The sequence below is a fragment of the Gobius niger genome (genome assembly GCF_951799975.1).
Source record: "Gobius niger genome assembly, chromosome: 7".
In the NCBI taxonomy this organism is placed as follows: Eukaryota; Metazoa; Chordata; class Actinopteri; order Gobiiformes; family Gobiidae; genus Gobius; species Gobius niger.
In genome coordinates this window covers 14,614,636-14,640,221 of record NC_136858.1, presented here as the reverse complement: position 1 = coordinate 14,640,221, position 25,586 = coordinate 14,614,636, and the positions used below count along the sequence as shown (strand labels likewise).

At 41.2% G+C, this 25,586-nt stretch overlaps 1 protein-coding gene across 1 annotated transcript in view; it reads right to left on the bottom strand.

Moving 5' to 3' along the window:
• Positions 1–25,073, bottom strand: part of pcsk2 (proprotein convertase subtilisin/kexin type 2) — a 37,367-nt gene extending 12,294 nt beyond the window's left edge. The window contains exons 1-8 of the mRNA XM_079559923.1: positions 24,634–25,073; positions 22,645–22,749; positions 15,316–15,429; positions 13,619–13,727; positions 12,667–12,704; positions 6,059–6,135; positions 3,341–3,429; positions 1,938–2,113 (exon numbers count right to left, since the gene is read on the bottom strand). Coding sequence (XP_079416049.1) covers positions 1,938–2,113; positions 3,341–3,429; positions 6,059–6,135; positions 12,667–12,704; positions 13,619–13,727; positions 15,316–15,429; positions 22,645–22,749; positions 24,634–24,846 — 921 coding nt within the window. The 5' untranslated portion in view covers positions 24,847–25,073. The remainder of the gene's footprint in view (positions 1–1,937; positions 2,114–3,340; positions 3,430–6,058; positions 6,136–12,666; positions 12,705–13,618; positions 13,728–15,315; positions 15,430–22,644; positions 22,750–24,633) is intronic.
• Between the last annotated feature and the right edge of the window lie 513 nt (positions 25,074–25,586).

The following is a 25,586-nucleotide window of genomic DNA, read 5'->3' as shown; positions in this document are numbered from 1 at the left end:
CTCATTTCAGCCACTAGGAGGCAACTTAAATCTAAAAAAGGAAAGAATTCCACAAGTGTCCAGGAGAGGGCACTGACATAATAAGAGATAGGATGTAAACAACACATTACATTCCCGTGGTAAATGGTCAGTCTGCCCAAGGGCAGCTGTGGCTACAATAGCAACATACCACCACAGAGTGTGGAGTGAATGAATAATGACTACAATATAATGACACAGTGTACTCCAAGAGACTTGTCACACTTGTTTCTAGAGCATAATAAAAGTGTAAGACATTATTATTATTATTCATTACTGTCGGGAATTTATTATAAAATCACAGTTCATTATTAATTCATTTATTTTCCTTATAGTATTTTCATGTTAACATTATATGCGGCCCAGGAAGCTGGATTTCGGCCCACTATCCAAATGACTTCGACACCGCTGGGCTATGGTCAAATGGTTGTTTCTGTGCATTTGGGGATGCTACACATAACCTACCATTGCTGTTAGCGTCATCTTGAAAGGATGTGTATCTTGTAAAAATTCATCGCAACCTTTACACTTTCAAGATACGCATTATGCAAATTATGTTACAAGACACACAAAGGCTAAGCTGTCAGAAGTAGTTGTAGTAGTAGCAGTAGCAGACCTTTAAAAATGCCTGAATAACAAAGAAACAAAAAGGAGAAGCGGTGTTCAATCCTAGTGCATGCGAGCAGTTAGCACTTCAAGACTTTAAGTATAAAATTGCCAAATACTAATGCTAAATGCTAAATCATATTCAGTTCCTGTTGTTAATGGGGTCGGATACACGTCCAATACGCACAAACTTGCTCTTGGTTTCGCCTTTGACTTGGACAGGTCATTTCAAAGCCGTCCACACCTGCCGAAGCCGTGAATGACGATTAATCAAGCAGGTAATTGGCGGTGGAACGGTGAGCATGGTAACACAGAAGGTGAGTGAGGGTGTGGGTAGAAAGAGGATATGCGTGTGTCGGGCATGGTCCTTGAAGCTGGTCCTTTAAAACACCGTTCAGAATGTGTGTGAGATGATTCACCCTTCCGGAGTGCAACGGAAGACAAAACATGGAATTGTGAATATTACTAATTGGAATGTTCATTATGTGTCATTGCAACATAATAAAGGCAGTGTGGAAATACGATGAGTAGTATTTGGTTTACTATTAACGTCATGTCCATGGGCTGAAGTGGTTTAAAATTAAAGTCTAGACTTAATGAATTGCTCTTTTACGTATATCGGTGAATGGGCTGATGTTTTGAGAAAGTAGGAGGGATATAGACTATGCGGGATAACCGAATAGCTGAAGAAAATAAAATATAATAAATTGGCCTTTAATAAATGTGTGCAAGATTGTTTGATATAGATGGCAATTTGTGTCAGAAAATGTCAGTGTGTGGTTGAATAATTATAATAAAAATAATTATTAAAGGCACTGTGTAACATTTTGGATTATGCAAAACATGTTCCTAATGACCTGCTGGAAAATGCTATTTTTGCAGTAGGTATTTAATGAATGGATTTGCATGTGGATCTAACCTATGCCTAAATCTTATATTTGACTGCCTTTAGTCAACATCTCCATGGAGACAAGCAGGAGACGTCCTGCTCCCAGTAAAGTCATGTCTCACAACAAACAAACACATATTTGTAATCAAATAAAAGCTAGTATTGTATTCTATCTATTGGGTGAAATAGGACGTGGTGTGGATTTAAATAAATAAATTAGTAAAAAGATTGTGTGATCATTAATTACACAAACATTGGAATGGAGCTCCAATATGGCAAACATATAACAACAAAGCAGCTCTATCTGAAATGGATTTTGAACAAAGAACTCCAGTTGCGTTAAGCTGCCCGGGCCTATTGTGCTCTTTATCCCCGTGCGTGTTATTGCAAAAGCCTGGAGCCGGCAGGTGTGCTGTGGCCTTACCTTGTTGACTCCATCAGCCATTGCCTGCAGCGTGAGCTCTCGGGGCCCGTCCACCGTTTTGCCGTCATCTGTGGGGCCCCAGCTGGCACTGTAGATGTCAATAACCTGCGGCATGTGGCTGATCGACGACGCCTCGATGATGTCCGTCATGAAGGGCTGGTCCAGCATTCGGATTCCTGCACCACAAGAAGAAAACCTGGAACAAATGCGGCTTCTGATGTATTGTATACAATGTATTGAGTTTTCAGATCTCTTTAGATTATTTCTACTTTATTTTGTAGCAACGTGACTCAAAATAAATACATTTATAATTTAAACATTGTACCCAGATGATTACTATACAACAGGCATATTCATTCTGAATAAAAACATTTTTGGACAACATTTTTGGAAAATAAATGGTTGCCCTATACCCTACATTTTATTCTTGCACCCCTTTTGCCCTCCCACAGTTTATAAATGGCTTCTAATTCCCATTCATTTTCCTAGACTTTAAAGATACAATTGACTGTGTATAACTTTGAATCACAACAACGCCGCCCAAGAAGTGACTTCCTGTTTTGATCCAGCACACCAAAATAAAAGCACCATCTTATTCATTAGTTCAGCAGTTCATTAGTTCAGCTTTCTTTCTGCCTAACTATTAACAGACAAAACACTTACAATGTGTGTATTTAATTGTATTCTTGTAATGTTGTAAGTACCTGCTAAACTAATCAAGGAGACAAGCTGTGTGCTTTTTTTTTGGGCGTGCTGGATCAAAACAGGAAGTCACTTCTTTGGCAGCGTAGTTATCATTTGAAGTTATGCACAGAGTCAATTGAGAATACATTGAAATAATTTCATGACTCAGTTTAGAATTAAAAAAAGTGTTTTATGGCCACGAGTTTCCACAAAATTGCTTGGTGTCCAACTGTCCATGTAATTTCTTCTACGGTGTTCCATCCCTATAGACCCTATTATGTTGCTACTGTATTTGTGTCACTTAAATGGTAAAAAAAAAAGGGAACACATTGCAAACAGTAAGACGTCGACAGCCTCTGCTCATGTGAGGACAGAGTGAAAATAGCCAAAGCCGTCAAACGAAAAGGTCGATACGTCGTGCCTTGCCAATAAAACGCGCCTCGCTACTGTATTGTGGCAAATTTCAGGCAAAATCAATGGAGCAGACGCAGGAGCTGTCAAGATTAATAACACTACCACTGTGTCGTGCATGGACTCTGACTGACCTCTGCTTTAGCATCAATAGAGCCATATGCTTCAACCGGAAACAATAACGATTTCCCATGATTGCCTATATTTTGTGGAGTGTCATCCTCTCATAAGGCCATTACCAAAAGCGCTATTTTGCTCGACTTCTCATTGTCATTCCCTTTGCCGTCTATCTACGCAGAGACACGCACCTGCCACCAGGGAGTTGTATGCGACCCCCACCCCGCAGATGTTGTTGTTGGCAGCGGCAGACACCTCTCCGGCGCAACGAGTGCCGTGACTGTGGAGAAAAATAGGCAAAATGTGATAAGGCGATATGCATGGGGTTACAACGGAGGAAGGTGAGATAAGACGGAGTAGATTAGATAAGGCTTTATGTGGAGCTGTTTGTGTCTCAGTTGTTAATAGTGTGATTTGATTTTTTATTTTTTTGCATTTTCACAGTCATACATTTGCATAATCTGTCATATTGTGATGCCATCTGAAAGTCTGCAAGAAAAGCCAAAAAGGAATTGGTACAAATAATAAACAGTACACTTTTGTTAAGTTTAGTATGGAATAAAAAAAATAGGTGGCTTTGGAAATCCATTAGAGGGAAGTATGACTGAACAAGGCAGAATAAAGTTTTTTTTTTCATTATTATTGTATGATGATAATTATTCATTGGAGGGAAAAATGAATACATGTCATTTTAACTATGCAACTTTTCAATTTAATAGAGCTTTCAAAGGCTCAATTGGTGTTTAAGTACATATTGACACAGTATTCCCGTTTTTTTGCTACAACATAGTTAACACAATCATATTTAACATTTTCCTAAAGGTTGTACCCAGCTTTCTTTAGTTTGGCCATTTTTGTGATGTTTATAGTTTCATTTCTGTATTGGACACCGACAGGAAGCGACATAGGTAGAGGCAAACAAATTAAAACTGTTGCCAACCATGTTAAGTCAACGGGAAATCCTGTCAGCAGCTAAAAAATTAAAATAACTTTGCTGCCCAACATTTCATCATTGAAATTGCTGCTTCACTGAAACAAAATGATAATTATGCAACTGATGTTATCCTTCTAAATAAGTCACATCTTCAAAAGCATTACAACCTGTCATATGCATTTTAACTTTTCGCTTTAGGGGTTCTTCTAGAAAGATAGTATAGCAAAACTACATTAGGTATGACAAAGCTGTCAGAATGACCATGCCTGGGAACAACAGCTGCTAAAAGACACATCATGCACGTCAGATGCCTCAGACGAAGACAGTTTTGCAATACCAAATGCCTTTCAAGAAGAACATTTTAGGCAAATTGAGGATAAGAAGACAAAATGAATGTGATTTTTAAGAAAAGGATGAAACTGCTGAAGAAAAGTGCATAAGGACTTTTTTGGGCTCGATCTAAAGTCTAATTCACATAACCTGAAGCTAGTTGGTCTAAGGGATGTCAACCCCTTGCTTCACTAATCAAGCCACTTTTTTAAATTACATTATCAAAGAGGCACTGTTATTGTCATCTAATCCTTTAAAGAACAACAATCTTAGTGAATATGCATTCTCCACTATACACCACCTACAATACACGACCAGCAAACATAAAATATAATTATCTATTTAGCGATTCAGTTGTCCATTTCAGCCTGATCGATCATGTTTGCCCAGATCAGTGTTTTGCGTATCTACATCTCCATCAGTCAGCCCCACAGGGAACGCTGCAGCGAGTCGGCCCCGCTCTCCCAGCATGCCTTGCAACAGTCAGGAGGCTATTTATAACAACCAGCTGATTAGCCAGCGAGTTGTGCCCGCCAGTCAGCAACAACTGCTCTATACTGGCAGACCCCGCAAATACTCCCTTCTCCTTCTCTCCTCTTCGCATAAGGATGTAGGCAGATGGCTGGGGAGCGCACAGAGGGAGGAGAAGGCACTATATGGCTCCAAGACTTTGAAGAAAACTGACTTCTTTTAACATGGACATTTTGTGTATAATCATACTATATAAATCTGCTTTTGGGCACTTCAGCTGTGATATACCCTCAAAGTGCCCTCCTTTGGCCACGGGGGGATTAGACATGCTAAAATCAATATACAAGCCTCCATTTTTAGCCTACAGCATGCTAACAATGACGTAATAAACCCAATTTGAGGGCAGAAGGCCTCCGGTGATGTTTTATTGGCTTTAAACACTTTCAGATTTTACTAATCACGGAATGCACTGGAGCCTATCTGCAGTAGAAGAAGACATAACCAACATCAACAACATTACTTAAAACTGCATGAATGAGACAAAATAAATGAATGCATGATAATGTCTCCTTAAAATCAAGGTGTGATCTGATTTCCACACTGATCTGATTTAAAAGAGGGGAGTCCATTCTCTGCATTATGCTCTACTGCCTAAATTTTGATTTGATTGCTGTAATTTTGTAGCTCTAATAGAAATTATTGAGTTGTTTTTGTGCAGACAAACCGACATGTGTTGCAGTAGTATTAGCTCAGCCGTTTGTGATTCTGGAGATAGGGAGACATTATCAGAAGCGGGGGTCACCCACAAGACCAGCCAAATCCGATGTCGTTGTAACTCCCCTTATCTCGTCGAAACCTTGCGAGTTTAAAAATAGCCGTCGGGTTTGCTGTTGTGATGGTCCAGCACAATAGCTTTGTTTATGGAGCTCTACTACGTCTTAATGGAAGTACGTGAAGACAAAATCGATAGAAGGAGAGAGCTGGCCGACTTTGAGGGAGAGCAGGAGCGAGCGGAGTGTGTGATTACGTGTGTGTGTGTGTGTGTGTGTGTGCGTGTGTGTGCGTGTGTGTGTGTGTGTGTGTGTGTGTGTGTGTGTGTGTGTGTGTGTGTGTGTGTGTGTGTGTGTGTGTGTGTGTACACCCAAAATAAGATCGATGGTAGGGTGAGCTTTACCTGTTGAACCAGTCGTCTGTGTAGCGGGGGAAAGGGTACGGGTCATTGCTGCTGAAGTCATAGCTGGCATCGGCGTTCTGGAAAGAGCAGAGGTGCTTTAAGAAACGACAGAAACACCTGGTGACGTATTCCCAAGAAGATGTGCCTTCAGATAGTATCACTGAAAAGACCCATAGCTATTTTTTTATTAAATGTAGGTGACATTTTAGTCATAACAGTGAATGACTGCTACATTTAAGGAGAACACATAATGCGGAATACACTTCTCTGTGCTTTTTATTTTGCAGCCCTCGTCAAAACCATATTTGGTGGAGTAAGTTACTTTTTCAACAAATGTTTTTTGTGCTACAGATAGAACACAGGAACATTTTCAAACATCAAAAATTCATTCATTTTTTTTCTCATTCATGGAATCTTAGCCAACACAATTCTCACTCATACACTGACTTTTCCTTTTCCCCAAGCAGTGCAATCAATGTTCATCTGTGTTAAATGTTATAAAACAGAAATAAATGAGATACATTTAAACTGTTCATGCTAAAGAGCCATTCTAAAGATCCGATCCGGTCATGTGCTGTAGACTAACATGGCCAGTCGTTTGATTTGGAGAACCGCTCATATTTCTCCGAGTGTGTAACTAACAGGTGCAGCGGTGTGATTAGCCACACAGCTCAGGCCATCAGATTAATCTTGGGGGTTGTTTCCCTTCTGACAGCGCGTCTGGCTGGCATTTGGGACGGATGACTCAGTCAGCCTCACAGACAAGCCAAACTGCAACAGTTACCTGACCTAATGGAATAACGTTGTTACGAAAAAGAAAAGGTAACCGGGAAGAGAGGCAGAGAGAGGGGAGAATTTGCATGGCGGTTCAGTGACTGGTCAGGAGGTCATTCATTAAGCCACAGAGTTATCAGTGAGGTCCGTGGCACTGACAACGTGACAGTTTTAATGATGGATTTAAACCCATAATGCGGAACATTCCAAATGACTTGTCGCTGTAGCACTCAACTAACTAAACTGCTGTAAAACTCAAAACATAAACAAATATGTCAGCAAATGTGCTTCTATTAATCAGCTAGACACCGCTAGTGCTATTACTGCAGTGGGCCTAATGCTTAAATTTAATGTTTGGCTTCCTGTAGCATGGTGAAGTTTGAGGAGAGGGAAGCCCACTCACTGTATTGGCTCACGTTTTCTGAGATACTGGTAAAAGTACCGGTAAAAATTTAATTTGCATGCAGTATGGCTAATTTCATTTCATTTCATTTTATTTATTCTTTTTTCAAGGTAATGCAACCTAAAATAAAGCAACAATCCAACAAAAAACAAACAAACAATACATTCCATGAAAAGAAGAACAGGAGTTGGATGAAGAAAAAAAAAATCTTATAAACTCCAACCCCATTCTTGAAGAAAAACTTACAAACTAGATGGCCTAACCGATGTAAAAAACAACAACAACAACAAAAAAACAACAACAATTACATATACATATACACATACATACACATACACATATACACACATATACATACATTTACACACATATACACACAATACACACATATACATACATTTACACACATATACACACATATACACACGCAAAAAACAGATGTAATCAACTTTCGATTTTAACTTTTTATTTTATTTTATTTTTTATTATTATTATTACTATTATTATTAATGATTGTTTGCTAAAACAACAGTGATGCAATGGTGACAACAGTGGCAATGGAAACAACGACAAGGCCACCAGACCACACAACGCACACCCACACACGCACACAGGCAGGCATGCACGGGCACACACAGGCACACACACAGCACACACACAAAAGGAAGAAGAGGAGGATGTATGGATGTATTTGTGATGAGCCCTATGCTGTGTATTGCATTAAAAAACAAGGTTTGAGTGGGCATCTGTCGAAAGATGTTTACCCTCTCACAGCTGCCCAGCACCTGCTTGTCCTACATTTGTGATTGACTGTGTTATGCCCTAAAATAGGTGGTGTGTTTAAAAAAAGAGACAGGAGTTAGCAGAAATCCAGAGGTGCTACGCCCCAGACATTCCCCCACTCCTGCTTACCCTATACTGAGGAGGATGTGTATATTCGTGATGAGCCCTATGCTAATGGTAGCTATATGCTTTGAAATGATATACTGTATCTTTATCTGTTGGTTTGCCTTTGTGTTTTCTTTAAATAATGATTATTTCCCTAATCAATACATATTTTGTGCACCATATTTTTTTCAACATTAAAATTCTATACCACAAAGAGACAAGATGGAGTAATAATAGTGCCAGTGCACATGGACATGTAGGAAGATATGCTGCATGAAACCTATTATTATACAGAATTTAAAAAAAAAGATACTTCGGGAGTGGATTCAGGTTTTCCTCCATTTAAAGGGATGGAAGTTGACATTTTTACACTTGCTACTGCCACCTCAGGTCTTATGTGTAACTGCAGTTTCTATATTAAAGGAACAGGCCACCGTTTTTTCGATACTGAGATATGTTCTTACCTGAGCTTGGACGATTTAATACATGCCTGTCTGGTCTTTGTGTGTGCTCTCAGTCACGCAAAAACCCCAAAGATGTTGTTAGCATTTGGCCTCTCCCAACATACTCCTAAAGCTTCAAATGGGGGTGAAGTTGGAAGCTACCATGCTGTTCCACGGGCACGCACAAAGACCAGACAGGTACGTATCAACTCGTCTAAGCTCAGGTAAGAATATATCTCAGTATGGAAAAACGGTGGCCTGTTCCTTAAAAGCTCGTGTATGACGGCACTTCGGACCCGAAATAACAACTTTTTGAGTGACAGTACAGGATTTTAGAGGCAGTTGTGGTGAACAGGTCTGGGCTCATTCTACACATTAGGACATGGAGCAAGAAGGGCGTAGAAAATAATTTTAACATTTTTAAACTCCATGTAGTCCCTTTAAAGCTATTATGTAGCTCAGGAGACTTTTTTTTTTGTCGGGAGGGTATATGAGAAACACCTGACCAGAGAAAAAGATGCACAAATTCCACACTGCTCCCACTACTATTACTGCCTCTTCAAAAGTTGCAATACAGTTCAAACTTGTCAAATTCCATATTACACAACCTCCTTTCAGATTTCCCATCACTTCCTCCTTTGGTTTCTTGTTATGAACTAATAAACCTATGGAAATGTCTTCATTACTGCGGATCACTTAATAGTAATGGCCGTCACAGTATCACAATCACCATGCACACCACTCCTCTCCATTTCAAAACAAATAATGGCGCACACTTCTGAAACGTTGTTATTATTCACAGCCGGCGCAATTGAAATGAAAGGACACGCTGCTCCCTAACAGGGGGGTGGCTCACGTCGAGAGCAAGAGGGGTTCTTTTTTCATTAAAGTGAAAAGTGCCAAGGCTCGGTAATATATGACACAGGGCCGCATCCATGAATCACTGACTGTGCTTGTCAGGCTAGTATCTGCTGCTATCAATCAGCACAGCTCTCCTGCGCTGTGAGTAACCTGGCAGATGGATTGTAGCTTTACTCAAGACACCTCACCTTTTCCCCGGCAACAAGTGACCGTCGGCTCGAGAACGCTACTTCACGCGGCACAGATTCAAAAGGTCCCGGAGCGAGGGGTAAGTAGTGTAAAAATAGCTACAATTAAGTCAGAGAGAGAGATGAGAGCCTCGGTAATAAGGTGGTGATATGCATTTAATCAGTTTGGTTTTTGGTTTTATTTGAAAGGGCACACTGTTTGTCAGCTCGCATTTGAACAATAAGCTCCGCACGAATGACTTTTCCCAATTTGTGACAAAATACTGAAGGCCCAAATAAAACTGAAATTGGAATAGGAAAAGAGCAACAGCAAACGAGTTGATTACCAACATCACAGAAAAGTTGGTTTGCCGTGTTCATAGTATTGGGGAACTGATGTGAATGGTGATTTAAACAACTGTGACATAAGAAAAGGCAGAGTTGAAGAGCACATGTCAGCTTTGCACATGTGCACATACACCTGTTCTTTGTGCCATTTGGCAAGAGCGTACAGACTTTTTCTGTTGAGAGATTATCTGTATCTAAATCAGGTATGTCTGTGTAGGCTCTCGTCGTACAGGAGTTGTCCATGTTCTTGTGTCTTGACTAAGGAATCTAAATCAGGTATGTTTTATAAAACATGCAGGATACAGTTTGCATAAAGTGTCTCCATTTACAGTCTGTTTTTCATGTGACATTGTGAGAGGTTGGAAACCGTAATATGAAGTGCGTATACGTTGTAAATATAACATGAACAATAGACTAAGGCCATGTCCACATGTGTCGTGATATCTCCACAAACGCAGACTTTTCTACAACCGTATACAAAACTACACCACAGATTACGCAACGTTCTCTATAGGCTCAGATTTTCTGTCCACACCTCTACGTTTATACAGCGTTTACAAAAGTCTCCACTTTGCAGAGCGTTGCCAAAATATCCAAAGTAATGAGGTAATTTATGGATGCGTGTGGCCAGAAGGCCCAAACGCAGACATACATCCTCATTGTCAAAAGTCCTGCCGCTCATAACAGGAAAAAGTCACATACACTATATAGTTATTAGCTATAATATATTGACCTAAACCCATGGAGAGCTCGTCATGCCACACTATGAAGCCCATCGCTGTAGAGATGTTAATCTTTGGACATTGTGATGTCATAGCTATTACCATGGCAACCTCCCAAATGTTAGCAGGAATGAGTGGGCCCCAACAAACAACAACATCCACCCTCAGAGAGGGGACACAGAATCCAATGAAACTCAACCACGGCCTTTTGTTTGTGTTGCATGTTCTTTGCAAGACAATATAGAAAAAGGACATGTCAGTCGATGTTTCAGTTAATTACAGGGAATCCTCACAGCACCCCCGGACACAAATATATCCACTTATCTGATACACCCGGTCTGCACCTCTCAGACAAGTCTAATTGTTCTTGATTACTGCGCAAAGCAAAACGCAGACCTGTCTGTTTGGATTACTTAAACCAGCAGTAAATCAAGCAAAACATCACTGCAGGTAATGTTCTGAGGGAACGTCATCCTCAAAACTGTACTGTATATTCATCTGAATTCAGATACTAGTGACACTGTTTTGTTTTATTCTTTTAAACACAAGTACCTTTCCAAATCATAATCGGTTTGGAGGTTTGGAGCAATATATATATACAGTAAAATGTTTAATCATAAATCATCTACATAAACAAATTGAAAGATTTAGAATTGGTCTGAATGCTTTCTGAACCCATTTATTCCAGTGGGAGCGCATTAAAACTCCATATTTCCAGATAAATCCGGCATGAAATTGTTAAAGCTTTTGCACCTCAGCAGCACATAAACACTCTCTCTCTCATTCAAATCAAATGCATTGTGTGAGATGTTACAGCGCTTCGAAAGGAGAGTCATGAATAATAGAACCACATCATGCAGTCTGCACTTGCAAAAAATCTACCCAATTTTACCCAAACGTAAGCGAGGCCAAAGTATTCTCTCTTGTGTTTTTGTGTGACGGGCCTTTGAAGAGCAGATAATTACACATGCAGTGTCTCTTTATCCAAACAGTCACAAAAAAAAAAAAAAAACTCCACTCTCAACCTGAGCTCAGCGTGATCTGTCAATCCAATGGAGCGTATTCCCACATCTCCCCCAGCTGCGAGCTCGTGTTATTTTGGGCCCCCGGTTCATCCTTGTTCAGCGACCATGAAGGAACAGAGTGGTTAGCCTCGCACAGTCAAACCATCAAGACTGAGATGCAATGTCAGGGCTGTTTCGGGCTTTGTTGGAGCGTTAAGCAAAATGTGGTTTCCCTGCATAGAAAAATTAGGAAGAAATAAAAAAATAAAAAATAAACGATTGCGACGCAGCCACATCTAAATTGAAGGTAATTACGTGTGCAGGAACCCTTGTGTACAGTACGATAATAACCAAAAGTGACAGGACTCGCATTGTCCAAAACTTCACAGAAACAGGTGTGTGTATCTTTTAAAATGTGCACCAATTTACCCAAAGTACAGGTGAGGATTAGATGAGGCAATTCGTTGTTTTTTGTTCATTTAAAGCGCAATGGATAATTATCAAATGGGATGTAATGACACAAAAATAAGACACTATGAGTCACGGCTTCCGAGCGCCTCCATTACCGGTGCCCTGAGACGACGCCACAGCCACGCGAGCTGTCATCATTGTTTAATCGGACTTTTGTGCATTTTCTTGTTCCATTTAGCAATCCGTCTCGTCCCTCTACGTTTTTCTTCCCTATTCCGGAGATAGAGCGACACATTATGCGGCGCCAACTACCCTGGTATTATCGCGCCTTGTGACAGATCGGCCTGCCATAGAGCGCCGTGCATTAACATTAAACAGCTTGGCCAACCGTCTGTCTCTAGTCTCTCTCTCTCCCTCTCTCTCTCTCTCTCTCTCTCTCTCTCTCTGTCCCCCACGGTCCATCCCCAAAATGCAACTAGACTGGGCAGCCATTAGAGTGACTGTGAGGGCACCTGTCACTGCCGGCAGCTCACCGCGGGAAGGCCCTGAGACACACTGACTGCAATAAGGTGCAGAGGTTTACTCACGTAATTCGCGGCAAGATCCGGATGAAGATAGTCGATTCCTGGAAAGGGAGAAAAGATTGTGCTTTGAAAGATTTGTCTGTTTCACCAAAAAAGAAGAGTAGTGTGGAATAAGTAAGTGAACTCTTGGATTCAATAGCTGGTTGATCCTCCTTAAGCACCAACTTCATCCAATTGTTGACGCCAATTGTTTGGGTGGTATTTGTTAAAGCAGACATTTTACTCATCAAGATCAGACCACATTTTATGACCAATTTAGGCAGAAATGTGAGAGTGTCCAAAGAGTTCAGTAAAGAGTAAAGAGTACATTTATTTTGGTACCATAGTGAAAGAAATGGTGAAAGAAAAACAGCACATTATCCTCCCTAATGAATCAGGAAGTCAGGGTTCAAATTAGCACAGCGCTAGCATTGGCAGTCCGCCTGGTTCACGTCTGAACTCTGCCTCACTATGAACTTCGACTGAGGGGAGCTTCTAATTAACTCGAGTGAACAATCAGGGCGTGCGGGAGGAGCTGCGACAGCTAGAAACGCAGGTAGGCAACGGCTAAGAGACTTTATTCAACTACTGTACCTCTGACTTTCACAGTTTGATAATGGAGTAATTCAGGAGTGAAGGAGAACTACAAACTCAAAGGATAGAACGGTGTACTTGTGTCTCATCTTGTGCCTAATTAAAATAATAAACAAAAACTGGCAAACCAGGGAAATAGTTCTTTTTTTTTCTTTTTAAAGATTAGATTTGCGAGAAATCGGTCTAACTTGTCATGTGCACTTTAGGAGACTAATGAAAGCCTTTTGTAGATAAAAGGTTGTTTTTTGCATAATTAAACAGAAAAGCTATTTGACCTCTTCTAACAATGCCATTAATTAAACTGTCACTTAATTCAGTTTGTTACGGCTTGGGAGGGAGGAAAATAAGCAATAACAAAAAGCAGGACTTTCGCCTCACTCACCGTCGTCCATAATAGCGATGGTCACTCCTTTGCCCGTGTAGCCCAGTTGCCAGGCTTCGGCCACATTAAGATCCAGCCCAGGGGTCCCATCTGCTTGGCCTGTGTTTATCTAATCACTCACACAAAATGAAACAACATTCATGAGTCAGAGCACACAGGTGAACGGCCATTAGAGGGTGAAGATATCAGCGTGAGTGCGTGGGTAAACTGAAGGTGAGGTAAATGTCACATATCGTTGCTGCTTTTATCTGATACACGCTTGGGCCATGTCACGCTAACGTCATGGTTAGACACAAAGGGTGGAGATTACTTACAAAAGGTCAGATTAGTTTAGGAAAAACAAGTACAGTATGTGGTGTTAAAAGCTAAGATTAGAGATGAAATGTCCCTTGGTTACTGGGCTTATGGGCTAATATTGTGTTTATTTTTATGGCTTTATATGTGTTCTCAATGGTTTAACTTTAGACCAATGGTTTTCAAACGTTTCCATAGCAAGTACCAACAAAGTAATACGCCCGATATAAACAAGTCTAAACCAGGACTATATCAGGTAAAAGATCGATGTAACGACATGCGCATATAAGGGAAGACTTCAGATCTAAAAAAGTAAGTGAATATACCGATATGAAGGGGTTGGCCTGGTACATAGCCGATACAGTATAAAGGCCCATATTAAGTGAAAAAAAGGGGAGGTCCGTGGCACAACCGACTTTCAAGTAAAGATCCTTTATTTTTGAGGGACACCTTGGTGAAGGAATAAAGGAATAAAGGATTACTTGACCTCCCTTTTTTTCTTCAAACCTAGCTTTTTGGCGTACGGATCCTGGAAGAGCACCTGACTGGCAAAGATAGTTAACCCACAGCAGCGCTCACTCGCCCTCTTGCCCATATTAAGTAATGGTCTAACGGTCTGTTAATCAAGGTCCGGCCCTCATTAGTATACGACAGTTCTAAAATGTTCCTTACGAAAACCAGCCTGGTTTCTTAGGCACCAGGCTTTACCATTGTTTAAAACGTGTGTAAAGTGCAATGCTATCTAATGGAAAACTAGCTTGTTTTGCCACCCACATATGGAGGTACTGCAGCAATGGCAGCATTGTTCTAATCGTGTCAGTGTTGAACTGTGACAGCAGGGGGGGCTGTATGGGGGGCATAGGGCTGATATATTTAACACATTCATGTTTAGTATGTACTTCAGAGGGAGCTCGTTTGAAAGACAAAAATCAGTGGATTCCAAAACAAAAACAACCAAGTCTCTATCTCTTATTGTACCAAAAAAAATATATCAAATAAAATATATCAAATAGATGTACTAACTTTCACCACGATTTCTCCGCCCCTCTAAGGCCAAGGAAGTTGTGGGGGGGTAAAATACCGGTCCGATATTATTTTTTTCAAGGATTGACACATTGTTTGACCACTGTTGGACTGTAACTGTAACTTTAGCCAACAAAATTTGGTTGTTGCATAAAGTGACCATACCTGACAGTGTTGTGTTTTTTTTACTCATATTTGCCAAGTTAGGGCTATAAAATAATATGAAGAGAGCAAATGCATACACACCAGTGGCTAAGCTAATTAAGAAATGAGTGTCGATTCGTGACGCCAGGTTGAGTCTGTCTGGCTTCAAAGCGAATAAGTGGAAGAATGTTAAAGGTCAGGTTTGCGTGCAGACACATGCCAGGCTGATTACTCACCAGGTACCACTGTTTGGAGAATAGCGGGTCATTGAGGTTGACTTCAATATCATTCAGATTTCTGTAGCCTCGCTTCTGACGACTGAATCCGTCCTGCTCCACCACGCTCTTCACCTGCCCGAGAAAGAAGAAGAAATGCAATATGTCCTCTTATCGCACTGATCTTATGAAACATTTTATTAAAGGGATATAAAAAGACTGTCTGGTGGTGAAGTGGGGCTGAAATTGTGGTTTTCATGACGGAAAATGTGTAGGTTGTGTTCGCTGACTGCTCTCTACGCAGGAAATTATAGCGCCCAGCTGTGCTGCACTGTACCATTGGGAAAGAACATCATGTAAATCAAATGACTATGCTCCACGTTCTAATCAGGAGGCTGCAGCAGGAGACGGAGCGGCCAAAAAAAACCTGCTACCGCCGCATCGGAGAGTATTAGGGAAAAGGCATTTTATACAGAAAGCCCCGGCAATTACACTCAAAGGCATGTTGTGTTTCTTTAAAGAATTAAAGGCGTGGGATGAGCAGCTGCATGGCTTTTAGATAAGACGGTCGTCCTGACAGCTCCACAATAGAAGAGACTGCAGACCCGGGGAACACTTAGCGAGCATTAGCATATATTCAGCCTGTAAACTGAAGCGGTTGGCACACACATTTCATAGCAGAAGGGTCCTAAGTTGAATTTTCAGTGGGTGGGGAGTTTCTATGTGGAGTTTGCATGATGGAATTCCCCAAAACAGTAAAACATTAGGCCAATCCCCCAACATAGTGCTCCTGACCATGAACCAAAGCCCAAGATCTGGGGAGGAGTCCCGCGAGCGAGATGGCTGTTTACTGTTGATATGTTCTGTTTTTTGTTTTTTTGACCTGTGGCAATTGTAGCACTTTGAGATGTGTTTTTCATGTGTAAAGTGCAATACAAATAAAATGTATTATTATTATTATTATTATTATTATTACTGCTTATGACAGGCTAACCCAGCGACATTTAAATTATGGAACAAACAGGTATGTACATATTGATGCAAAAGGCAGGGTTGTTGAATTGCCATAACTTGCATCAAATATTATGCTGATTCAATAGATTTTTCAGGTATTGTATGGGTGAGTATCTAAAAAGATAAATTGACCCGATAACATGCTGTTTAGTTCTTTTTAAAGGATTTTGATGTCATTATATAAAAACTGTCTTTTATCATTGATTAGCACTTAGCTGAGCTTATCATTTAAATGTGTTAGTATCTCAAAAGCTAAACGTTAGTATGTTAGTTTAAAAAAAATATCATGTAAATTTACTTTTTGCTAACGTTGATGTCAGGCATTTCACTCGAAACTTTGTTACTACGAGGATGACGACAGCTCACACTAAACTCAAAAAAGTAGCAGTGTTTAACTAAAAAGCTCACATAAGACGATAAAAGAACAAATCAGCTGATCTCCAGTCAGGTGCGGAAGTCGGGAAGCTCGTTTTGACCCGAGTTGCCCAGTCGTTTTCCCCAGTTGAGAGAGCGTTCACGTGAATTCCCCAACTGGGGAAGTCGTTTGCCCGAGTTCCCAAGGACCACATGAACACACCATTATATTATTATACAATCCAAGTATAGTTACACAAAATTAAACAAGTCGAGGTGAACTATATTGTAAGGTATAATAATACCTTAGAAACACTTCGCACAGAGGATTCTATAGGATTTAATATATTACTGCGCGGATGTGGAAGTGCTCCTAAGGCGTTATTGCGCCTTACAATATAGTTCCCTTTTTATCTGCTACTACTCACATAACCGTATTTAAATAGGGGAGACATGGAAGAGCTTGGTCACTTCTAACTTCATCCCTGTTTGGCTTCATAGAGGAGAGGAGGATCATCTTTGGTCTTTTTGCGTGCCTGATCGCATACGTAAAGACCAGACTGGTACGCATCAACTTGTCTAAGCTCAGGTAATAACATATCTCGGTATGCAAAAACGGTGGCCACCACTGTTCACTGTGTGTTGCTAGTGCCACAACTAGCAGCTAACTAGCTAGAAAATGGCAGTGGAAGTTTTGCAGGGTAAACAAACAAAAAAAACCTAAAATTCACAGATACAAATGATGCCTTCATTTAGTTTTTAGAGTGGAAGCTGAACTTGAGAGGAATTAAGCAGCGTAGTCACTCAGCTTTACTATGTCAATTTGGCCTGGTACTCTTGGGTGTAGAGTCGGTTGGTTGGTTTTATTTACATCCCGTGGTACTGGATTGGTACTTGTAATCAGCCGCTACACTACAGTACTGGAACTCGATTGAAAAACAGGGTATTGGCTCAATCCTAGAAATCTGTATAGCTTCAGAGCCAATTTAGAGCCAGGCAAAAGAAGACGGTTGAATCAAGGAGGGTATTAAAGTAAAATCATTGCCAAACATGTACGGCACAGCGCAGATGATTAAACAAGCAGTCTGAAAAGGTATTACAAGGAACGGGATTTGAATACCCCTCTCATCTCTAATGCTTGCTTTGAGGCACATCTGAGATAGAAAATTATTCAGAGATAAGAGCCTGCAGTCCATTCTTTGTCAAAAATTTAATGGGTTTATGTGACGTCAGCATGCTCATCGTAATCTCAATGGATTACATCTTTGCATGGACAGCAGCCTAATTTAATTAATAATCCATTGTGCTGAAATTGGAGATGTTTTAGCATTGTTTGTTCTTTGGCAATTGTCAGAATACGGGGCTCCCTAGTTTCGCTTCTGGGAGTAGAATGGATATGTGGCTCTGTTATGCTCCATATTTTCCAAGTTTAACTAATAAAACAATTCAAAACGGATTGGCACCGTCATTAGCCAAACTAGATTCCTTAGAAAAAAACACAAACAAACCTAATCTTAAGGCAAAAACAGATTTTGTAGTTCCCTTGGCTTGCAGGGCTTCCATATCATAGGCGAAATACTCTTTGTGCTGCAGTTTACCAGTTGATAGGGACTAAATTTCATGCTTGTTGAAAATCTGCAATTTACTAGATAGTGGGAAGATAGCAGCAATTTTGAAACTACTACCTCTAATATATCTCAAAAAGCGTGGAAATGGCCAAATGAGAGTGGCTGAATAAATACAATCTCAACTCGGGTGAACCTTTTTGTAGATGTGACGAAGCTTGACTACAAAGCTCAACTTTTGAATTCTGTTTAAAAGAGACACTACCCTTTTGAAATGTCCAATCTCCCCGAGCTGTCCTTAATGTACTTTGCTGCTGACCCTTCGCAAATTCACTCAAGTGAGGAGAGGAGATGGGGCCATTGTTGTGCGTGTTTGCCATGGCTGATAAAAAAAAAAAAAAAAAAAAACGCACAGCGGCACTTAAGATGGCCTTTTAGCACAGCCCAGGCCTTTTCATTCAGACCTGTCTTTTATGACGTGCTCAAAGCAGACACGCGTGCACAGATCGGGCACAATAAATCCTTCGCTGAAGCGGCATCATAAAACTCTCACTCGTGTGTGGACGAGGTTGAGACGAGTGAAGGTCGGTGTTCGAAAGCCCCAAAAAAGATGTGTGCCATGTGTTTATGAAAAAATGTCATTCATACCTGGTTTTACATTAGAGTTGCGAGATAAATTTCAATCAAACTATGCTGAAAGGCTTTAATATGTGGTCTTAATGTGTGTGAAACCTGCCCATCCTGTAGTTCAGACCTCTACAAGCATGTTCTGAAACGCATGTCACAATATCACATTAGCGTTTCATTTTTCAGTATTTTCTCAAGTGCTATATTAATGCTCTTGCGTTTAAACTGAATCTGGATTTTGACCTCTTTTCACTCTCTTTTAACTGAGCGCGTTTTCTACAGTTCAGCTTCACCCAAATCTAAAAGCTTCTCGACAGAAGCCTTACAGCCTAAAGGCCAGAGTAGCACCTCATTTGAAAGCTAAGACCTGCAAAACTGATCTAAATGGGTCTTTTTCCCCGCGTTTTTGTCTTGCCTTTGTTGCTTTTTCTTATTGCTTTTTCATCACATTTTCATCACTTTTATTTGCTGCACTTTCATCGCTTTTTGTCACTTTTTGACACTTTTGTTTGTTCATTTTCCTTATTTTCTTTTCATTTTTATTGCTGTTTTGACACTGTTTCCAAGAAGCTTTTAGGTTTGGGTAAAGCCAATCTGGAGAAAATGTGCTCGGTTCAGGTGGGGGTTAAGAGGTGAAAAAAAAATCATGAAAATGTCATCTAAATATACTTCCGAAAACAGTAATTCAGAAACCCTAATCAACTTCGAGTAGCTTCAAATGCATCAACATTCATTCAAGAAAGGTTTAGGCAATAGTAACTATTTTAATTTATTTTAGAAAAAAAATATTAAAAGACAGCTATGTAATACTTTCAGACCATTTTTAAATAGTTCCTAAAAGTCTCTTTTTGGATGAACTGTTTTTATCTTTGTGGGTGCATCTGTACATCCAAAACAAAACAATAAAAAAATAATAATGATGTAACAAATGTGTGTTCATCCGAATGAGTGCTGTTAATTAAGGCTGCACAATTAATCACAAAGGCTGTAATTATTTCGGCAGTCAATATCCTTTGAAAACAACACAATATCCTGCCTCCATGTGGTCTTATTATGTGTAAAACCTGCTAACTCTGGTTAGTCATCTACAAACATGCTCTGAAATGCCTGTGATTCTTGTATTGAGTAAAGTAGTTCGCTTTTTAGTCTTCTCAATAGTTGTTAAAGTACTATCTTATATGATCTCCGTAGTTGTTAAAGTACTATCTTATATGAGCTCTATAGTTGTTAAAGTACTATCTTATATGATCTTATCTAACCTGAACATACAGAAAATCTGCATCAGCTGGTTTCAAAAAAGAAAAAATGCATATCTAACTGCGATAAATTGTAAGACTTCTTTCCCCCAAATTCCACAGATCTATGGTTATTATCAGCATTTATAATTAGTCATTACATAACACTCTCCCTTCATTAATCCCCCCTCCCCATTTTTTGCCTGTCACTTGGCACGACGGCTGGTATTTCCCTCGAGACGGCATGTCATGCTGCCCACTCGCCACGTCAAACACTGCGCCTTTGCCCACTGCCTGCTCACAATGCTTCGCTTCAACTGCAAAGAGCTGATCCTCCTCCTTTTCCCCCCCTTGTCTCCTGCCTGTCCTACATTCAACCGATGCCACTTCTCCAGGTCAACTAATGCTTCTGATTCAGCGCTTGTTGCTCTTTGCGCCGATACAGCTCGCAATTTCCATTAAGAACGTTTGTTAATTCATCCTTTGTGGGACTAAGGACATCTGCTTGAGTGGATGAAGCATCAAATCGAAGCAGAGATGAAAGCCCGGCCTTACGCAATCAATCAATGGCCCGCTCTGGATGTGAGAAGGCTAACTCAGTGGTAAGACAACGCAGCAAGATCTTAAAGTCGATAGGGAAATAAAATAAAATAAAAACAGGCTTTGTTTTTTCAAGCGGGTGCACATGCCGGAACGAAAGGGAGAGGACAAAAAACTCCTCGGAGGGTATGCAAACTATCCAATTTCGTCAATGCTGTAAATAGCTTTTCCTGGCTTATTAACCAAGTAGGTAATGAGGACTGGAGTATGCTGCCTCCAAAAATAACTATTCAATTAGGCAAACGCATCAAGACGGAATGGCCAAAAAGGAGAGGCTAGAGACACACAGGATACTTCAGATTGACAAGCACGCATTGGTAAATCACACCCAAGGGACCAAGCTGACAGCGATCGATCGTTGCAGTAGAAGAACATGAGCATGTAAAGAGTTTGATTAAAAAGCCTATCTTGCAGAACATGAGGCTGCCTGTGCCTGTACGTGCCAGTATATATGCCATTAGCCATGTTAGCTCGTTGGAGCAGCCCGCATTTATTTTCATTATCACCTCTCACAAGCACAATTAGAGAGGTTAGGTTAGATTGCGTGTAGCCCGGACCTCCGCTCCCGCATTCTGTCTGTCTTTTCCGACATGGACACAATTGACGAACATGTAACTGTTTCCAGGTAGTGTGAAGAGGTTGAGAGGATAGGCTTATGCTTTCTATGATCAAACGTCATCTTCAATAATGCACGGCTTTTGCATTTGACGTCACATGTTGCTGTGCTGAAACATACACACATGGCAATTTAGGGGATTACTTTGTTGCCACAGTAGAGAAGGCAGGATAAAGGAATAGGCCACCGTTTTTACATACTGAGATATGTTCTTGCCTTAGCTTAGACGATTTGACTTTGATTTTGACTTCGAAGTGCTCCTAAGGTATTATTACACCTTACAATAAAGTGCCCATTTTTATCCGCTTAGAAAATCGACATGTTTGATTTTGTGTAACTATACTTGGACCGTGCAACTTTTCACGTAACTGTATTTAATAAGGGAAAAGGTGGAAGAGCTTGGTCACTTCTAACTTCACCCCAGTTTGGAGCTATAGGAATATGATGGGAGAGGCCAAATGCTAACAACCTCACATAAGATGGTGCGATAATGGTTGAAGCTTGAAATAACTTTGGGGACATGAATTACATGAATGATGCTTCGGAAAAGCATAATTCAGCATGCCAGAGTGCTAGCCTCTTTTCTTTTTTATTGACTTTTTTATTTTACTGTGCTTATTTAGCACTGTTCAAATCACCCATAGAGCTCTGCCATCAATACATGTTATCCTCTTTGCTTAAGACGTCCACTGTGTTTCGCTTCTATTGAAGCAAGAAAGTATGCGTCAACACCCTTTATCCTTTATTCTATAATGCTCTTAGAAACACCAGCTTGTGTGCTGTATATGGATCACGACACCTATGATGGAAGCTATACCTGACTGCCCTCAGGTCCTGGTCATCCACCATTAGGTCTTGATACTGCATTGTAGCGTTTCCCTTCAGGATACACTCGTATATAGAAACGTATTGATATTTTGAAATGGACATGTACAGAAAAATGTGTCTGACCTGTTTTATGCACTACTTTAATATTGAGGTGGAGGACAGCTAAGAATCCTAGAAGTTCATGGATTATGGTAAAAATAGCTGTATATAGTGGTGGCCTAAGTCATTTCCAAATGTGCGATTGAAAGGACTTTAGGGAGGATTATGCTTTTTGCAGATATTTGGTAGTAATTTCAAGTGCATGGTGATCACTAGTTCACATGTTCAATGCAACAGCAACCCTAATGGCTAGTCTGAGAGCACATTCAGTTCCCGGGTCTTTCGATTGTGTGCAGCTGAAAAAAGAATCCAATTCTACATTGTCACAACCCCAATATAAAGTGAGCAGATTTATGCATAAGCACCGGTGTATTCTGGTTTGTCTGCGCGTCAGTCGGTCTGTAGCACTCACCCGCGGGTCCTTCTGCAGTCTCTGTCTGCTCCGGGCGCTGCGCTTGCTCCTGCTCTTTGAAGTGTCCTGAGGATAGAAGTGGAAAAGCCCCTCTCCGAAAGGAAGCTGTAGGGAGGCAGGAGAATAAAAAAATAAAAAAAGAAGTAAGTAGTGGCATCAAGAGCACTCAGAAAAATTGTGCGGGTGGCAAATGGAAGCTCGCAGCCGGGTAGCCGATAGATCAGAAAGCCAGCGGATGATGCAAGGTCATTGTTCAGGTGCAAGGTGCCACTGATGTCACTGCTTGCATGGTTTTTCCGGCAAGTATTCAGCATCAGAATTACTTTGCTGATCCCTCTTAACAATTTAGTGTTAGAATGGAACAAAATACCACTGCAGTGTATGTCTTGAAAGTGCAAGGAGCATGAACATCTAAGAAAATGAACTGCGGAACTGACACAAGACTCATCTATTTCAAAGCACATTTTCGAGGGGTCCAGAAACAATATTGCACTTCCTCTCTAATTGCAGCCCTTTCTATTCGTTTCTTTGGTCGAGCGGTCTATTTTAAGAAGCCGAATGAAGCAGGATAAATCAAAAGTGCAGTCAAATGAGATGCATCATCCGGAGTCTCCCCCTCGAGCGCCGCGCAGGGATTAACGGACTCTCTCATGCTTTGGTAACGGCAAGGCTAACGGGTCAGCCTTGGAAATAAAACGTCCCCAGATGTTGCTGTCAGATCACATTGGCAAATTAAAAACCTAAAAAAGGGGAGGGGGGGGGATTGCTCTTATCGAGTACAGTGCTTTTTAGTGCTCTCAAAAACACCAATGAAATGAGGAACAAATCCGAAAAACCCCCATCTATTAACCACGCTGGCTCAACATCTGTATGCAAGCCTGCGCTGTCTTGTTAATTAGGCGACAATGCAAGATAGGCCATGTTTAATAGTCCACATCAAGACAAAAATAGCTGCGGATTACATAACCTGGGAGGGAAGCAGCAAGGCAGGACGGTGATGGGGGGGTGGGGGGTTCGGGTTTTGTGCAGATCTAATGCCTGAAAGAAAAAGGAGCTCGCAATCGCACACGCGTGATGAGTTACAGATGGAAACAGGATTTTGTGATGGTGGAGGTGAGTGGAAGGCTGGCCTGGCCCTGTGCTCACCGCGCGCTACGCCTGGCCGGACAGGGCTCCAGCCAATTTCACACACACACACACACGTCTATTTTGACAAGTGACAAGGCGCACACAGACACATAGGCTATAAGGACAGCCATCCACATGTCTAGAGCACCTGCTTGTTTTTCTTTTTGTGCCTCAGCATTAGGGACTTATTGAAGGTTTAAATAAAATAAAATCTGTAAACCAGTTTTATCATTCATCAAAACGGAACCGCAGTAAATTGTTTCATAAAGATATTGAACTAGATAAAAATGGAAACAATGTGCTAAATATTCATAGGTTTGAAGGTAATCAAGTACTGTCCTTGCACGCTTCTGTTTCACTTCTGTAGGAATTACTATGGGGCATAGCTAACTACATCATAAATTGTGCATTGCCTTCTACTTAATGATCTTGCTAATTAAGAAATACAATAAATCATATCAGAACACAGTGGGCTCTCTCTCTCTCTACATAATGAAGTTCTTTCTAGTTGATTTTCAAATATTGTCACGGCCGCAGGATTGCCCTGCCTGATGACGACTTGGAGAACCTCCTAATCGAGGTCTGCTTGGTTAGAGTGACGTCATTAGATGGAGCAGGCCTTCTTCGGGTGAAATGTCAATAATCGCAAAACCTTTCTAAAAATGTAAAATCAATGCACTTTTAACTGTTTGTTTCCACACACTTTGCAGTTGTTTATCGGAGAAGAGTCAGACATTTCAGGAAGACATGGCCCAAGTAGTGTTCGGGATGTAGCAAGTAGGATGTAGGCTAGATTTTGATCTCAAGATGGATGCAAAATGTTCTTGGCATTCGCCCAGGAGCGGCCGGTTTTCCCCTTACCTTCCGTGCACTCTGGAACCCATATTGTGTTGCAAGTTGGTGCGCCTGGTCCTGGACATCCTCGTGCAACTGGACCAGGAGATGCTCGCTCGGGACGCCTTGCACGAGCTGCGCGGTGGTGCTGGTGGTAGAGGTGGAGGTGTTGGTGGCGACGAGCAGCTGTAGCAGCACTATTAATCCCAGGGCTGTCCCATGTCGGGGAGATCCGCGCATCGTGCCTGCCTCGTCTCACTGATCTCTTCCCCCTTGAATACAGTGCGCAGCTGATGGGAGGAAGAGGATGATGACAGGGGCGGAGGGCTCAAAGCTTTAGCGCGCTCATGTCCCCCGCTTTTTTCTCCGTGGTAACCGCTACTTCCTGCTGTTGTCAGTCCGGGAGATGGAGTGTTGTGGTCCGAAGCTGCATCCTCAGCTTTCTTCCTATCTCTCCTCCTCCTCTTCTGCTCATGTGTAATTCATTTACCTTCTTCGCTCGGGTAGTTTGTGCGCGTGACGTCGTACCAATGGGCTTCCAACGGTGGTGCGTGCGTGCGCCTCCCTTCCCCGGATGAGCCAGGAGGAGACACTTTTCAGCACCTTGGAGAATTCCTCCCCCTCGTCCCCCCAAAGCCCCAGGGGTTTGGATGGATGAGAAAGTCAGGGATTTGATTGTCGAAGCCGCACATTGGAACGCTACACTCACAAGTGCTTTGAGGATGACCTTTACGCACTGAGATGCTGTTAGTGTCGTCTGATAAATAACAACAAACTTGGCGACTAGACTTAAACATCGCATGAGCATTGCAATGGCGCGTAACCTAGCTCGGAGAAGGCAGACATTTGTTGACTGAGGAAGGGTTAGCCATTTAACCAATCAGATAAAAGCAAACGTGTTTTTTTTTTATTGACAGATGTCTGACCTTTCACGTCAGACTGCCACGGGGTCAAATATAGCTTCGTAAATCTCAAGAAAA